This window comes from Xenopus laevis, chromosome 5S, assembly GCF_017654675.1.
Source record: "Xenopus laevis strain J_2021 chromosome 5S, Xenopus_laevis_v10.1, whole genome shotgun sequence".
NCBI classification, from domain to species: Eukaryota; Metazoa; Chordata; class Amphibia; order Anura; family Pipidae; genus Xenopus; species Xenopus laevis.
This window is the reverse complement of record NC_054380.1, coordinates 108,586,063-108,599,353: the sequence shown is the minus strand read 5'-3', so window position 1 is coordinate 108,599,353 and position 13,291 is coordinate 108,586,063. Positions and strand designations below refer to the sequence as shown.

Genomic DNA, 13,291 nt, shown 5'->3' with positions numbered 1-13,291 from the left:
TTCGATTCGAAGTGGAAGGTCGTAGTCGAAGGTCGAAGTAGCCAATTCGATGGTCGAAATAGCCAAAAAAAACATTCGAAATTCGAACTATTTTTCCTCTATTCCTTCACTCCAACTTAGTGAATGGGCCCCCAACTGTATGGAGTTGCAGGGCATATGCAGCCATTACTTTTTAAGACTGGAGCCCAGGGATTAAGGGGGTTATTTACTAATCTCTGGTCAGACTTTTTGGGGCAAAACTTGATTTTTTTCAGGTTTTTTTTCCAAAATCTAATTTTTCAAGATTTATTCAAGCCCAATGAAGCAAAAAAGCCAGAATCCAAAAATCCTCCATCTCAGACCTGCTGAGGTTGAATATACTGTAAGTCAATGCCAGAGGTCCTTATCCTATTTTGAAGTTTATGTGGTCTGCTCTGGAATTAGCCTGAAAATTCCACCTTTTCAGGCAAAAATCTGAAAAATCTAGCAATTTGGGAAAAAAAACTCTGAATGAAAAGAATTAAATCGAGGTTTTTTATTAATAAATAAGGTCAAATCGTGGATTCTAGTTTTGTCACGCTTTTTGTATTTAAAAAATCTGAAAAGTTCGGATTTTGATAACCCCCTTAATGTAGCATATGCCTGTTGCCCCATGCTGTTCAGAAACTCCATGTAGTTCTAAGCAATTATAATATGATATTATCCAGCCTGCGAAAAAATGTAACATGGCTAAGAAAGAAAATGCTTTGATTTAAAGGAAAATTAAATGTCTTAAAGTTATTAAAATATAATGTACTGTTGCCCTGCACTGAAAAATCTGGTGTGCGTGCTTTAGAAATATATAAACTATAGTTTATATAAACAAGTAGTTGTGTAGCTATGGGGCAGCCACAGGATACACAGTAGATAGCAAATAAATTATGAAGAACTTTGTTATCTGCTGTGTATCCTGTGCCTTTTCTCCTTTTTCAGCAATACAATATAGAACCTGTACATTCCTATTCATATTTCTCCATAGCTAATGTTATATTAATAAAAACATGTTAATGTGGTTTCTTAATTGAGGTGATTTTAAACTTTCTTGCAGTAGGTTTCACACACTTACCTATGTGTCTTCTCTTCTTTCAGGGATATCTGTCGGCAGAATAAAGAATGCGACTATTACTTTAATATCGATGCTGATGTAATGCTGACCAATCCACAGACTTTAAAAATACTTATTGAACAAAACAGGTTTGTTATTGGGTATTTCTTTGTATTCTCAACCAAGTCTTTTAGATTTTATTTTCCATTCAGCAGGGTTCCACTTTACCTCCTTTTTTTGTATTTTTATGGAATCTGTTGGCACTGTGGTTTGTGCTTTATAAATACCTTATAAAGACTTTATTTTTTATGTACAAAATGCATGATTTCAATTGATGCCTTTTTATTTAAAGTAGAATATAGGTTTGTAACCTATTGCTTATGTAGTTGAGGTGGAAAACAAGATGTCCTTTTCTGTATTTGATTATATAACCACTTTCTGTTTAATTTCATAGAAAAATTCTTGCACCACTTATAACACGTCATGGCAAACTGTGGTCTAACTTCTGGGGTGCACTCACTCCTGATGGTTTCTATGCCCGATCTGAAGATTATGTGGATATTGTTCAAGGCAAAAGAGTGTGAGTATGATGTCAGACAGCCATGGGAAGCATACATTATGTATATTTTAGGTATTTCATCCATCTTCTGAACTGAGAAGTATTTAGCATCTACTCTTTGGAGCAAATTAACTAAAGGGCGAATTTTCGCCAGCAAAGGATCCGCCACACTTTGCGCCACTTTGCCAGGTGTAAATTTGTTACCAATATGCTAATTCACTAAAACACTGGTGAATTTTTGCTAACGTTAATTCATCAGCACGATAATTTCATAGCGAACATTCAATAGCGTTCATTATTATTAGAGATGGTGCAAATGCTTGAACTGGCCACTTATTATTTCAATTGTCCAAGGAAGCAAAATAAAGACAAAATAGATCCTCTAATGCCCTAGACAAACACCCTAAACCAAATGTGGCATGCCCCTCAAATGGTTGGAAAAAAATGTTAACAAAAACAGCTTTACCGGGACTTACATTTCACTGGCAAATCAGTGCACAGGAAACTGAAAATACTGGCCCTGAGCTCTGGGCACTGCAGTTTTCTTTTCTTTTTTTTTTAACATATAGGGGCCCTGCCCTAGCCAAATTTCTTTCTTAATAACTTGTAGGGGCCCTGCCCTGGCCAAATATTTTTTTTTAATAACTTGTAGGGGCCCTGGCCAAATGTTTTTTTTAAATTGCTTGTAGGGGCCCTGCCCTGGCCAAATGTTTTTTTTTTAATTACAGGTTCCATTATCCGGAAACCCATTATCCAGAAAGTTCGGAATTAAGGAAAGGTCGTCTCCCATAGACTCCATTGTAATCAAATAATCCAAATTTTTAATAAAGATTTCCTTTTTCTCTTTAATAATAAAACAGTGCCTTCTACTTGATATAATTAATCCTTATTGGAAGCAAAACCAACCTATTGGGTTTAATTAATGTTTACATGATTTTCTAGTAGTCTTAAGGTATGAAGATCCAAATAACAGAAAGACCTATTATACGGAAAACCCCAGGTCCCGAGCATTATAGATAACAGGTCCCATACCTGTACTTGTAGGGGCCCTGGCCACTTATGCTTTTTTTTAATAACTTGTAGGGGACCTGCCCTGGCCAAATATATATTTTTTTTTAAAATTTAGGGGCCCTGCCCTGGCCAATTGTTTTTTTAATTGCATGTAGGTGCCCTGCCCTGGCAAAATGTTTTTTTTTTAATAATTGTAGGGGCCCTGGCCACTAGTGTTTTTTTCTTAAACTTGTAGGGGTCCTTGGCCACCATTTTTTTAAATTTAATGTGTAGTTGTCCCTGGCCATCAAAACTTGTAGGGGGGCCCTGGATACCAAAATTCTTTTTTTAACTTTTAGGGGGGCACTTAATGTTTTAATGCTTGTGTCTTGTTTGGCTTTCATACTGATGGCTAAGGGAGGGGTGGTGAGGGAGGCCAAGAAAATTTTGCTATGCGGGGCCCCGTGATTTCTGATGGCAGTCCTGCCCACATCCAGTGGCGTAACTAGATATTTCTGGGCCCCACAACAGATTATTTTTCAGGTCCCAAGGTTGGCCAGTTTTACCAGTATTTATTTAAATTGTATATGAATTATGACCACATGGGGCCCCTATACCTCCTGGGCCCCCTGCTTCCTCTATAGTTACACCCATGCCCACATCTCATTAATCCCTGAAAGGAAATCTTCCAGCAGCACTCCGAAAATGTGATTTGTGCAGCACGACTCTATATTCTCATGATCACATCTCATCTGGCAGACTTTGTTTATTGCATTAGAGAATGATCAAACTAAAATATCCCCTTTTCCCCCCACAGAGGTCTATGGAACATGCCTTATGTAGCCCATGTGTATTTGATAAAAGGCGAAACTCTCAGGTCAGAAATGAAGGAAAGAAACCAATTTGCTCTGGACAGATTAGATCCTGACATGGCACTTTGCAGAAATGCCAGGGAAATGGTAAGGTTTAATATTAGAATTTGGATAACTTTTTCCTCTAGTTTTGCTTTTTGTTTTTATTGTAAAAGTAAAGTGCTAGCCACTTTATTTATTTTTTTCCTCTTTATTACTGTGCAGCTGTACTGTAGAAGATGACATTCACAGTGCACTCATTTTCCAAACAAATCACCCTCTCGGGTATACTGCTGTGGAATCAGGAGAGAACTTTCTGTTTGAAAGTATCCCAGCTGCATGTTTCCTTGTCATGTATATGAAGGCGGAGGATGAAGGCGGAGGCTTTGTGCTTCCCCACTTACATTAGCAATGATATACAGTATCTGTTAGTTATTGTGATTTTCTTATTTACCAGGACTAGTGATGGGCGAATTTATTAGCCAGGTGCAAATTCGCCGTGAATAAATTTGCAGCAAAAAATTCACCGGCGTCAACAAAATAATTTGATGCCGGCGACAGTTAAACTTTAATTGACTTTAATGTGTGTCAGTTGTTGTTGGCGTCAAAATTGTCGCCGGTGTCCAAAATCCTGTTTCGCAAATTTTTCACCCGTTTTGCGAATTTCACAGAAAATTCGGGACAAATTTGCCCATCACCACCCAGGACCCTATATAATTTTTCAGCCTGTCTAAATGCCATATGTTTTTTTACTTTCAGTTTACAATTTGCTCCCTGCAGCCCTGAGCAGAGAAATACAGCATTGTCAAACTTTATTGAATATTGGGCCAGCTTCAATTTCAGGAGAAATTATTTCTCCCAATTCTATATCAGATTCGCCCATAGATTTCATTTGAGTTAAATCATATCTTAGTGACAACTTTATGACATTTTCACATGGGAAATGTATCACTTATTATTACAGGGTCCACATTCAATTAAAAATGAGCAAACAGGACAGAATATGATTCCCCTTACTTGGGATATGCAGTGTAGTCCCTTTACTCCAATGTGTTTATATGATCTTCAATAAACGTTTGTATAAACGCACTTGAATGAATGACTATTGGAAAGGTTCCTGAAAAGCAGACTTTCACTGTATAGTCTAAATAATTATAGCCAACAGAAAATAAAATAAAGCACTTTACTGAAATGTATATAATAAATTGGCATCTGGCTGAAGGGAAAGTAACAAACCCCCACTGCTGTCTCAACTTTACTTGAATAGGACAACGCTGGCAGTTGCATAAATGAAAATGCTCATGATAGTACGGGTGCTTTTCAGCCCTTAACAAGCATATAGTAATTTTTGGCATAAAAGTCTCAATTTAGCACTGTCACACATGTCCTGTCCAATTGAATGGGAAGAGGTACTTGGATCTTTGGGTATTTCTTCTCCATCTAAATATGCTGGTGGAGAATTTCGCCCTTGACTTTTCCTTTCTTATTTATTTCCTTAACATCTTTGTTCATGAGTGCACGTTTATATGGCAGTCGCTTCTTCTATCTTCTTGTGCTGCTCTTTGCATCCATATTTTGCTTAAATATGTTTTATAAAGCCTGCAGTCAAGGGGTAACTGTTTTTTTCTCTTTTGCTCATTTTCATTTCTTTAATTTATGCAGGCATTTTGGCCCACATCATAGCCTCACTAAATATAAGGCAAGGCAGGCCATGCTCTTCCACCTTAGCTATGCTTTGAAGCTGCATGTTGTCCATACAGACCTGCTGAAGCTTCTCAGCCTAAATGATAAGCTGATATTTTTGAATATGTATTTTCATGTCTCCACAGTCAATCTAGTCAAAATTAGAGAGAAAAGAGACGATATTCAAGTCCACTTACTTGATGCTTCTTCATTTTAGAATTTACAGAGAGAAAAAGACTCCCCATCTCCGGCAACTTTCCATATGTTCAGCCCCCCAAAGGTTTATATGATTTTTTAAATTCCTTTTCATAAACCTTTCACTATACTTTCTTCTGTTTTCACATTTAGACATCATAAAGCTGTCTGGCCTATATTCACAAATGGACACATTTTACAACTCAGAAAATAACGTTGATGATAGTTTATGTGTTTATATATAGTTCTTTTAATTTTATTGACTTCTTGATGGATGGCCATTTTTTTCACACACTTTTCCCTCTGAATATAAGTTTCTAATAGGGAATTTAGAATTACACAGGATTTTTTTCTTGTAGTCTTCAGAAAATTGCATGCACAGTTTGATTTATCCAAAACATTGCATTATTTCATATAAGTGTACGAATTTCTATTGAAGTAGTACATTAAGGTATGCAGAGGTGAAGACTTGGGTATTAATAGTCGAAGATCAGAAAGGCCAAAATTAACTGAGCAAGGCATTTGTTATATGCGTCTGACTGATGAAAGGATGCTGTGAAACATAGGGGTGACCGTTATCTTTAATGACCGCAAAACCTGTGCCAAAGAAATTCCACCTAATGGCTACATCTTACCAATATGTGACTCCAAAAAGAACAAAAAAAACATTAAAGCTTAACAAAGAAGTAGGGAAGAAATGTTGAACATTGTGTTTTGAGCTTCTGTACCAGCCCAAGGCAACCACAGCCCTTCAGCAGGGAAGATATGTGCCCCCAAAAATGCTTCTATTTTGCTCCCCATTTTCTTTTCTGCTCATTCATTGGGCATTCTCTGGGCTATTGTGACTTACCTGAGTTTAGGGACCTACTTAAAATATGTTGTATATATAGAATATAAATGTGACAATACCAGGGAGATTAGTAATTAATTCCGATTGTTATTACATGGCAGCTCAGAAACAATTGTGATTTGCATCAGAATTCAATATTCATCCAAGTACTATCACCTATGACATATTAATGATGATTTGCAATGACAGCAAAGCTTGCTTCTTAACAGCTGCCCAGAGCACACTGATGGGTCGACAAAAAGCCCTACTCGCTCATCTCTGACATCACTAAAGAGGGGCAGGTGTGCACCTATAAATAGATGGTGTAAGAGGTGAAATCCAGCAGAGTAAGGTAGCGGGCAGGGAAAGTGGACAGTAGAGCTCAACCCAAACCTGGCTACGACCAGGATACCAGGAGAAAATTGGGCCAGAACCTGCCAGACCCTTGGGTAATAAAAAAAAAAAGGTATTGGATGGTTTCAGGCTGGTCTGCACAACACTTTCTGAAAGCCTGTATCATTACTGTTATTTTGAAACTTGAGGCTGGTGCAGTAAGTTCAGTAAATAACATACAACTTTTCTACCCATATATGGTTTTAGGATTTGATTCTCCTTTAATTCAGCATCTTCCTAGAAACTATTCCAGAATGAAGTTATAAGTAGAGAAAAATCCCTTGAATGACAACTAGGAAAAAGAGGGAAACTCATCAAACTTCAGTAGTTTAATCAGCTTTCTTACATGGTTCATGAACATTTGTCTTTGGCTGCCTATGCTAGTTTTTACAAAGCCAATTAGAATGTTAAGATAAGTGTACAACACAGGCAACAGAATTAAGAGAAGGAGCCAAGCTGACATGTTTTTTAAAAGTGGGATAGTTTCCAGCTGGAATCCTGAAGCCAAACAGAAACTCTGTGGACTGCATAATTATAATGCTGCTTGTTGTTTCCTATACTCTATATTTTGTTTGAAATTGAACAAAATGAGTAAGTTCTACTGCCCAGGAAAAGTCTTCTGTTCACTGTAAAGAAAAGACATCAAGGCAGTTGAACGGGCAATTATGACTGTGTGGGCAGGTTGGGGTTAGCCACATCTTTATTCCACTGTCTCAGTTTAACTCCATAATCAACATGCTGGCAAATTAATTATTCATCACCATTAATTAAAGTTACCATCCCTGATTAAATTACTGTTTGCTTTTTATGTATAAAAGTCGGATGTATATATAAAAAACATTTTGACAAAGAAAGATTTGGTCTGAGAATAATAATTTTCCAGCGGGCCCCAGATTCTTCATAACAATTCAGCTTTTCTTATTCATTTCTGCCTTCCAAATATCTACCAATTTAACATGAGTTTCTTACTTTTCTACTCAGCAGTGTTTTGTATAAGTAATAAAATAGGTTTTAATGCGTCTTTTATAACATATACCCCAATTGTCCTAATTTAACTAAGACAGCCCGGATTGCAGATTTCAGAGGGGTCTGGCTTTCTATGAGTTTATTGTGTGACCAGGCATATCTGTGGTGTGGAAAAATGTGCCAATATACAATTTCTAAAGGATGGGAGGTATATTATTATACTTTTCAAGATATATAGATTCAATATAATACCTATGTGTTTCCTTCCAGGTACAGTATAGTGCACAAGCTTCTCCTCTTGGATCATAATTTACCTTGTGCAAGTCCTTCACCCTCACAGACTTCTTCTTGTCTGAAATCCACTTACACAAAGTCTCATTTGTTTCTCTATATAAAGAGATTTTTTTTTCCATGATCTTTTTATTTTCCGGAATAATTATTTTCTCTATTGTGAGCTCTTGCACGTGACCCCTGTCTCCTTGGCCTCTCATCTAATACATGTCAAATTGTTTGCTGCAGGGTGTTTTCATGTACATAACAAACAGACATGATTTTGGAAGACTCATTTCAACCGCCAATTACAATACTACTCACTATAACAATGACCTCTGGCAAATATTTGAAAATCCCGTGGTATGTATGTAAGGAAATCTGTTATGTGAAGGATAGAATAGCTTCTGGTCATATGTCAGGTGTCTCATCTGTTTAGTGACTTGCATTTACATGTTTTATAAAACTTTCTTTGCTTATTATCCATAAAAACCACAAATCTTTCCCTTCCAGTAAAATGTATTATGTATTTTCTGTTTACTTTCCCTTAGTTCTTGTATGCTGCAAGGGTCATCATTTATTACCCTACTTTGTAACCCCAAAAAGTCATTGAGTTCTCAAATCAAATGAAACAATGAAAATCTTGGTGGCTAACATTTGTCCAATAGGCTTGCAAAAGTTTTTTTGTGCTAACAAAACATATTACAATCCCCCATGTGTTTTGATCATTTTTAGTTGTTTGTGACCAAAGTGAAATTTACTCTCCCCTGTTGGCCTGGTACTCCCTCCCAGGCCAAAGTTTTATTGATATTATGTGATGTTGACATTATTCTAGTTATGTCATTGTTAAATATATTTTTCAGGACTGGAGAGAAAAGTATATAAATGCAAACTACTCAAAGATCTTTACCCAAAACATTGTTGAGCAGGTAAGGATATTGTGTGTTTAATCTGTTTCCAACCTTTTATAACAAACCAAACTTTTGATGAGAATAAAAAAAAACAATTAATATAGCTAAAAAAACAAAACAATTTTACATTTAGAAATATCTGTTATAGCCAAACAATTTCTCACTGCTCGCAGCTGCCTTTCTCTGCTGACAGGTAGATAGAGTGTTGGAATGATGAGAACCAGAGCTGTAGGCAAGGTCAGAGTGTGCATGAACCTGATCTTTGAACTGTAGATAAAGTAATCTTTTAAGCAGGTATTCTAAAAAGAATAGGAGGGGAAAGATGGGAAGGGACACTGGAGGGTCCCAAGAGTGTACTACGTAATTTCCTGTGTAGAGTTATCCAATCTGACAGTGGAATTATCCTGGCAAGTGTATACTATGAAATACATGCCATGTTGGAAGTATAAGTATACCTGCCTGTGCCTGTGTATAGTGTGATAAGAAAAAAAAACAAGTTCTGTTTCCACTGCAACTCCCAGCACCCTGTGCTTTCTTATTTATCTAACAGTCATTGGATCACCAGTGTGGATAAACACCTCCTTTCATTGCAGACAGGCTAAGAAAGAGTTACATATATGACTTCATGTATTAGTGTGAGGACCCTATAAGCCCCACATTGGTTATTTATATAAATCAACCATTTACAGTAAATAGTGAAAATAGTTTTTTTTACACAGGGGATTCCAGGCATTTTGTGTCAGGCAGGGGTGAACTTCAGCCAATCCAGGATGGCAAATATCTTGGAAACATTTATTTAATGTCATTTTCTGGATATTTGTGTGTTAATACTACCCGTTAAAAAAATTTTTTTCGTTTTTTTTACTTGTATCCTTGCTCACAACTATGAAAAAGGTTTGCAATGTACAGTAAGAGTTTCTATTAAACAAAGAGGAAGAAATCTAACCTTGAGTGGTGTTAACAGGGACTATTTCTGTGCATAGAAAGAAGAGCTGGCACTTAAATAAATCAATACATTCTTCACCTTTCTAAACCTCAAATACAAGATTAGATTGGAAGAAGTGACTTACTAAATAAGGCTTCACCAAAGGATAATCCATTTCCAGCTGCAGCCCCATCTGAAATACCTAAAGTATTGGGCACTGTCCAACATCTTAGCTGCCAGGTGCAATTTGTTATAAAGAGAGCCAAGTGTGTACAACCTGCCTAGTGAATATATAGTATTTACAGTGCTCAGTGGCCTACTGAACTCTGTCCTTCCATCTTAAATTTAAGGCACAGAAGGTAAATCCGTCACCAAATGGTCTTTGCAAACTCTCATCTCCACTGTTTTAAAAAACCAACAGCATTTCTTGTGTACATTAAATCCACAAATAGTAAACTGATTTTTTCCCCCTAACCATTATTTCCTAATCATAAATATGCTCCTATATTGTTTCTATTTCTTTTTCAGCCATGTCCAGATGTATTCTGGTTTCCAGTGCTTTCAGAAAAGGCCTGTGAGGAACTTGTAGAAGAAATGGAGCACTTTGGTGAATGGTCTGGCAGCAGACATACAGTATGACATTTTTCTGTGATCAGTAGTTCTTGTCGGTGGTAGATGTTAGGGGCTGCTTTTGTAGCATTTTAACAACTAAAAGGATGACTATGAAGATTTTCATTCATCCAGGTCATGGTATATCTAGTATAGGTCAATCTAAAAACAACTGGACTACTCAGCAAGTCCAGTTGTTTTTTAGATTGACCTATACTAGATAACTAAAAGGATGCAAATAGATTTTGATCAGCATTTTCAAATGTCCCACCCTCTATTCCCTAGGTCTTAAGGTGGCCGATAAAAGCTGCTGACAGACCGAGTCGGCAGCTTATTGGCCCGTGTATGGGGGCCCCCGACGGGCTTCCCCGATCGAGATCTGGCCGAAAGTCGGCCAGATCTCGATCGGATGGGATTAAAAATCCCGTCGGATCGTGGCCGCATCTGTTCGTTGATGCGGTCCCGCGATCCGACCGCCCGTTTGCGAACGCTAGGATCCGATCGTTGGGCCCAGGGCCCACGATCGGATCAGCCCGATATTGCCCACCTCAAGGTGGGCATATCGGAGGGAGATCCGCTCGTTTGGCGACATCTATCCATGTATGGCCACCTTTACTCATCACAGATGGGTGGTAGTGGGTGAAAACTGCAGACTACTGGTCCAAAGTGACATTTTATAGAGACATAAAATGCTATTTTTGCCATAACTAGGGGAGTGGTTATACCTGTATACAATCCTGAGTCATTATAAAAGGTGATGCCATGTATAATGTATTCCAGAACCTTTTTTACTGGCCAAGGTGCAAAATTACAGAAATACTTAGAATACAAATATATTGGTTTCATGTACAGAACTGCTTTAGAGTTTCCTGGAATGCTATTATGCAAGTACTGAACTGACTGTGGTAGAATACTGAACTGTTCTAGAAGAATTGCCTCCGTTATGCCTCATTAACCAATGAAGGACAGGAAAATGTGCTTTGCTCTGTGCACTCCACAAGTTCCTATAATGGTTTTAAGCGGTTGTTTAATGTTTCGATGTTGTGAATGGGGAGGCCATGGAATGAATTTTACTTGATCCTGGCGTTCAGGAAACCAATTTTGAATTTTTTTTAGCAGTGTATGATAGCACTGGCACATAATTCTGTAAAATGGCATTATATACCATGGTCAGTATACAGGTATGGAATCCCTAATCCGGAAACCCGTTTTCTAGAGCATTACGAAAAAAGCTGTCTCCCATAGACTGAGACTCCATTATAATGTAATAATTCCAAATCTTTAAAAAGTATTCCTTGATCCAAACTCAATTATAATTATTCCTTATTGGAAGCAAAATCAGCCTATTGGGTTTATTTAGTTTTTAAATGATTTTCTAGTAGACATAAGGTATGAAGATCCAAATAAAGGAAAGATCTGTTATCCGGAAAATCCCAGGTCCTGAGCATTCTGGATAACAGATCCCATAGCTGTAAATATGTTATTGGAAAAAATAAACCAGCAAGAAAGCATTAGTTATCCCCGAGTTTATCAGTGGACAAAAGGCATTGTCCGTTGAATGCACGATTTAGATCTTAGATTTAGATTTTCTCCAAATGTAAGTGCAAGAAAACTAACCATATTGCTCTCTTCCATTGCTTGGGGGTTTAGATTTTAGAAACAATTCTCTGATAATATTTTAAATTATGATTTTGTAGTTAAGCGTGAGCTATAACTTGTTGGTTTCCTTATTTTGTAACCCACTCTAAATCTCCTATTCTAGTCCCATCATGACTCTTGCAAGATTAGTAAACCACAATTAAGCATTTAAAGTTGAATCTTTAGCAATTATGTTTGCATATAGAAGTGATGTTCATATATTTGTAGAATTAACGTCTTTTTTTAAAATTAGGATAAAAGAATTACTGGTGGATATGAGAATGTGCCGACTGATGATATCCACATGAATCAGATTGGTTTAGATCAGGAATGGCTCCATTTTATAAGGGAATACATTGCTCCCATTACGCTGAAAGTCTTCGCAGGCTATTACACAAAGGTATGGCAATATCTAACATTCATCTAATCGAGAAGCTCAGACACTTGAGATTGTTTATATAACTTAATAACAGGCTTCATATTGAATGACTACCTCTCTCTCTCAACTGGTCAACTGAAGTTTCGGCTAGCTCCCCAGCCTTTCTCAAAGTGAAAGGCTGAGGAGCTAGCCGAAACGTCAGTTGTTTTTTGTCAAATAAACACATTTTTTTACATTCGTAAGCTCTGTGAGTGCAAGCCTCTGTTGTGCCTGTATATATATATATATATATATATATACAGCTGTATGCTTATACTGGTAGCTACTCATATTATGCAGTGGGTTACAGAATAATTGTCCAGGGGTTGTTCATTAACACAAGTGCTAATTGTATTAACCAGTCAATCAGAAATAAGCTCTTATGAGCCTATTCAAGTTAGTCAATAGAAACAATACTTGAGAAGTTGCCAGATGAAGTTGCACAAATGTATTGAACTGCATATTTATATTTAATAATGACAGTTCTCTCAACCTCTCTCAAATAAATGATTAATGTTTGACATTCTTCTACTTATATTTTTAGGGGCATGCGATGTTGAATTTTGTTGTAAAATATACTCCAGATCGACAAGCATTTCTCCGTCCCCATCACGATGCATCAACCTTCACTATCAATATTGCACTTAACAAGAAAGATATAGATTTCCAGGTAGGATATGGTAACATCGTTTCATTAACATGTGAGTTGATACAAAACTAACAGATAATAGGTATAGGATCTGTTATATCGAAAACTATTATCCTGTACAATCTGAATTGCCATTTTTCTTATTCTAGCAAACAATGTTTAAATGGTTTGATCTTTCTCTATATTATGGCAGTACCTTAAGGTGAATCCATGTTGATGGCAAAACAAACCTAATCCTGAGCTTAAAGGAGAAGGAAACCCCCAGGGCGCTAAACCCCTCCCCCCCTCCCCTGTGCTGCCCCCCCTCCCTCCTCCCCCTGGCCTACCTGTCCCCCTGGGCAA

At 37.2% G+C, this 13,291-nt stretch overlaps 1 protein-coding gene across 2 annotated transcripts in view; it reads left to right on the top strand.

Annotated features, from left to right (window-relative positions):
• Window positions 1-13,291, top strand: part of plod2.S (procollagen-lysine, 2-oxoglutarate 5-dioxygenase 2 S homeolog) — an 80,761-nt gene that overhangs the window by 65,615 nt on the left and 1,855 nt on the right. The window contains exons 11-19 of one of the 2 annotated variants that reach the window (XM_018265790.2): window positions 1,108-1,212; window positions 1,518-1,643; window positions 3,430-3,571; window positions 5,364-5,426; window positions 8,049-8,162; window positions 8,663-8,728; window positions 10,164-10,268; window positions 12,136-12,282; window positions 12,845-12,970. In XM_018265790.2, coding sequence (XP_018121279.1) covers window positions 1,108-1,212; window positions 1,518-1,643; window positions 3,430-3,571; window positions 5,364-5,426; window positions 8,049-8,162; window positions 8,663-8,728; window positions 10,164-10,268; window positions 12,136-12,282; window positions 12,845-12,970 — 994 coding nt within the window. The remainder of the gene's footprint in view (window positions 1-1,107; window positions 1,213-1,517; window positions 1,644-3,429; window positions 3,572-5,363; window positions 5,427-8,048; window positions 8,163-8,662; window positions 8,729-10,163; window positions 10,269-12,135; window positions 12,283-12,844; window positions 12,971-13,291) is intronic. The other variant, XM_018265792.2, reaches the window with a different exon arrangement.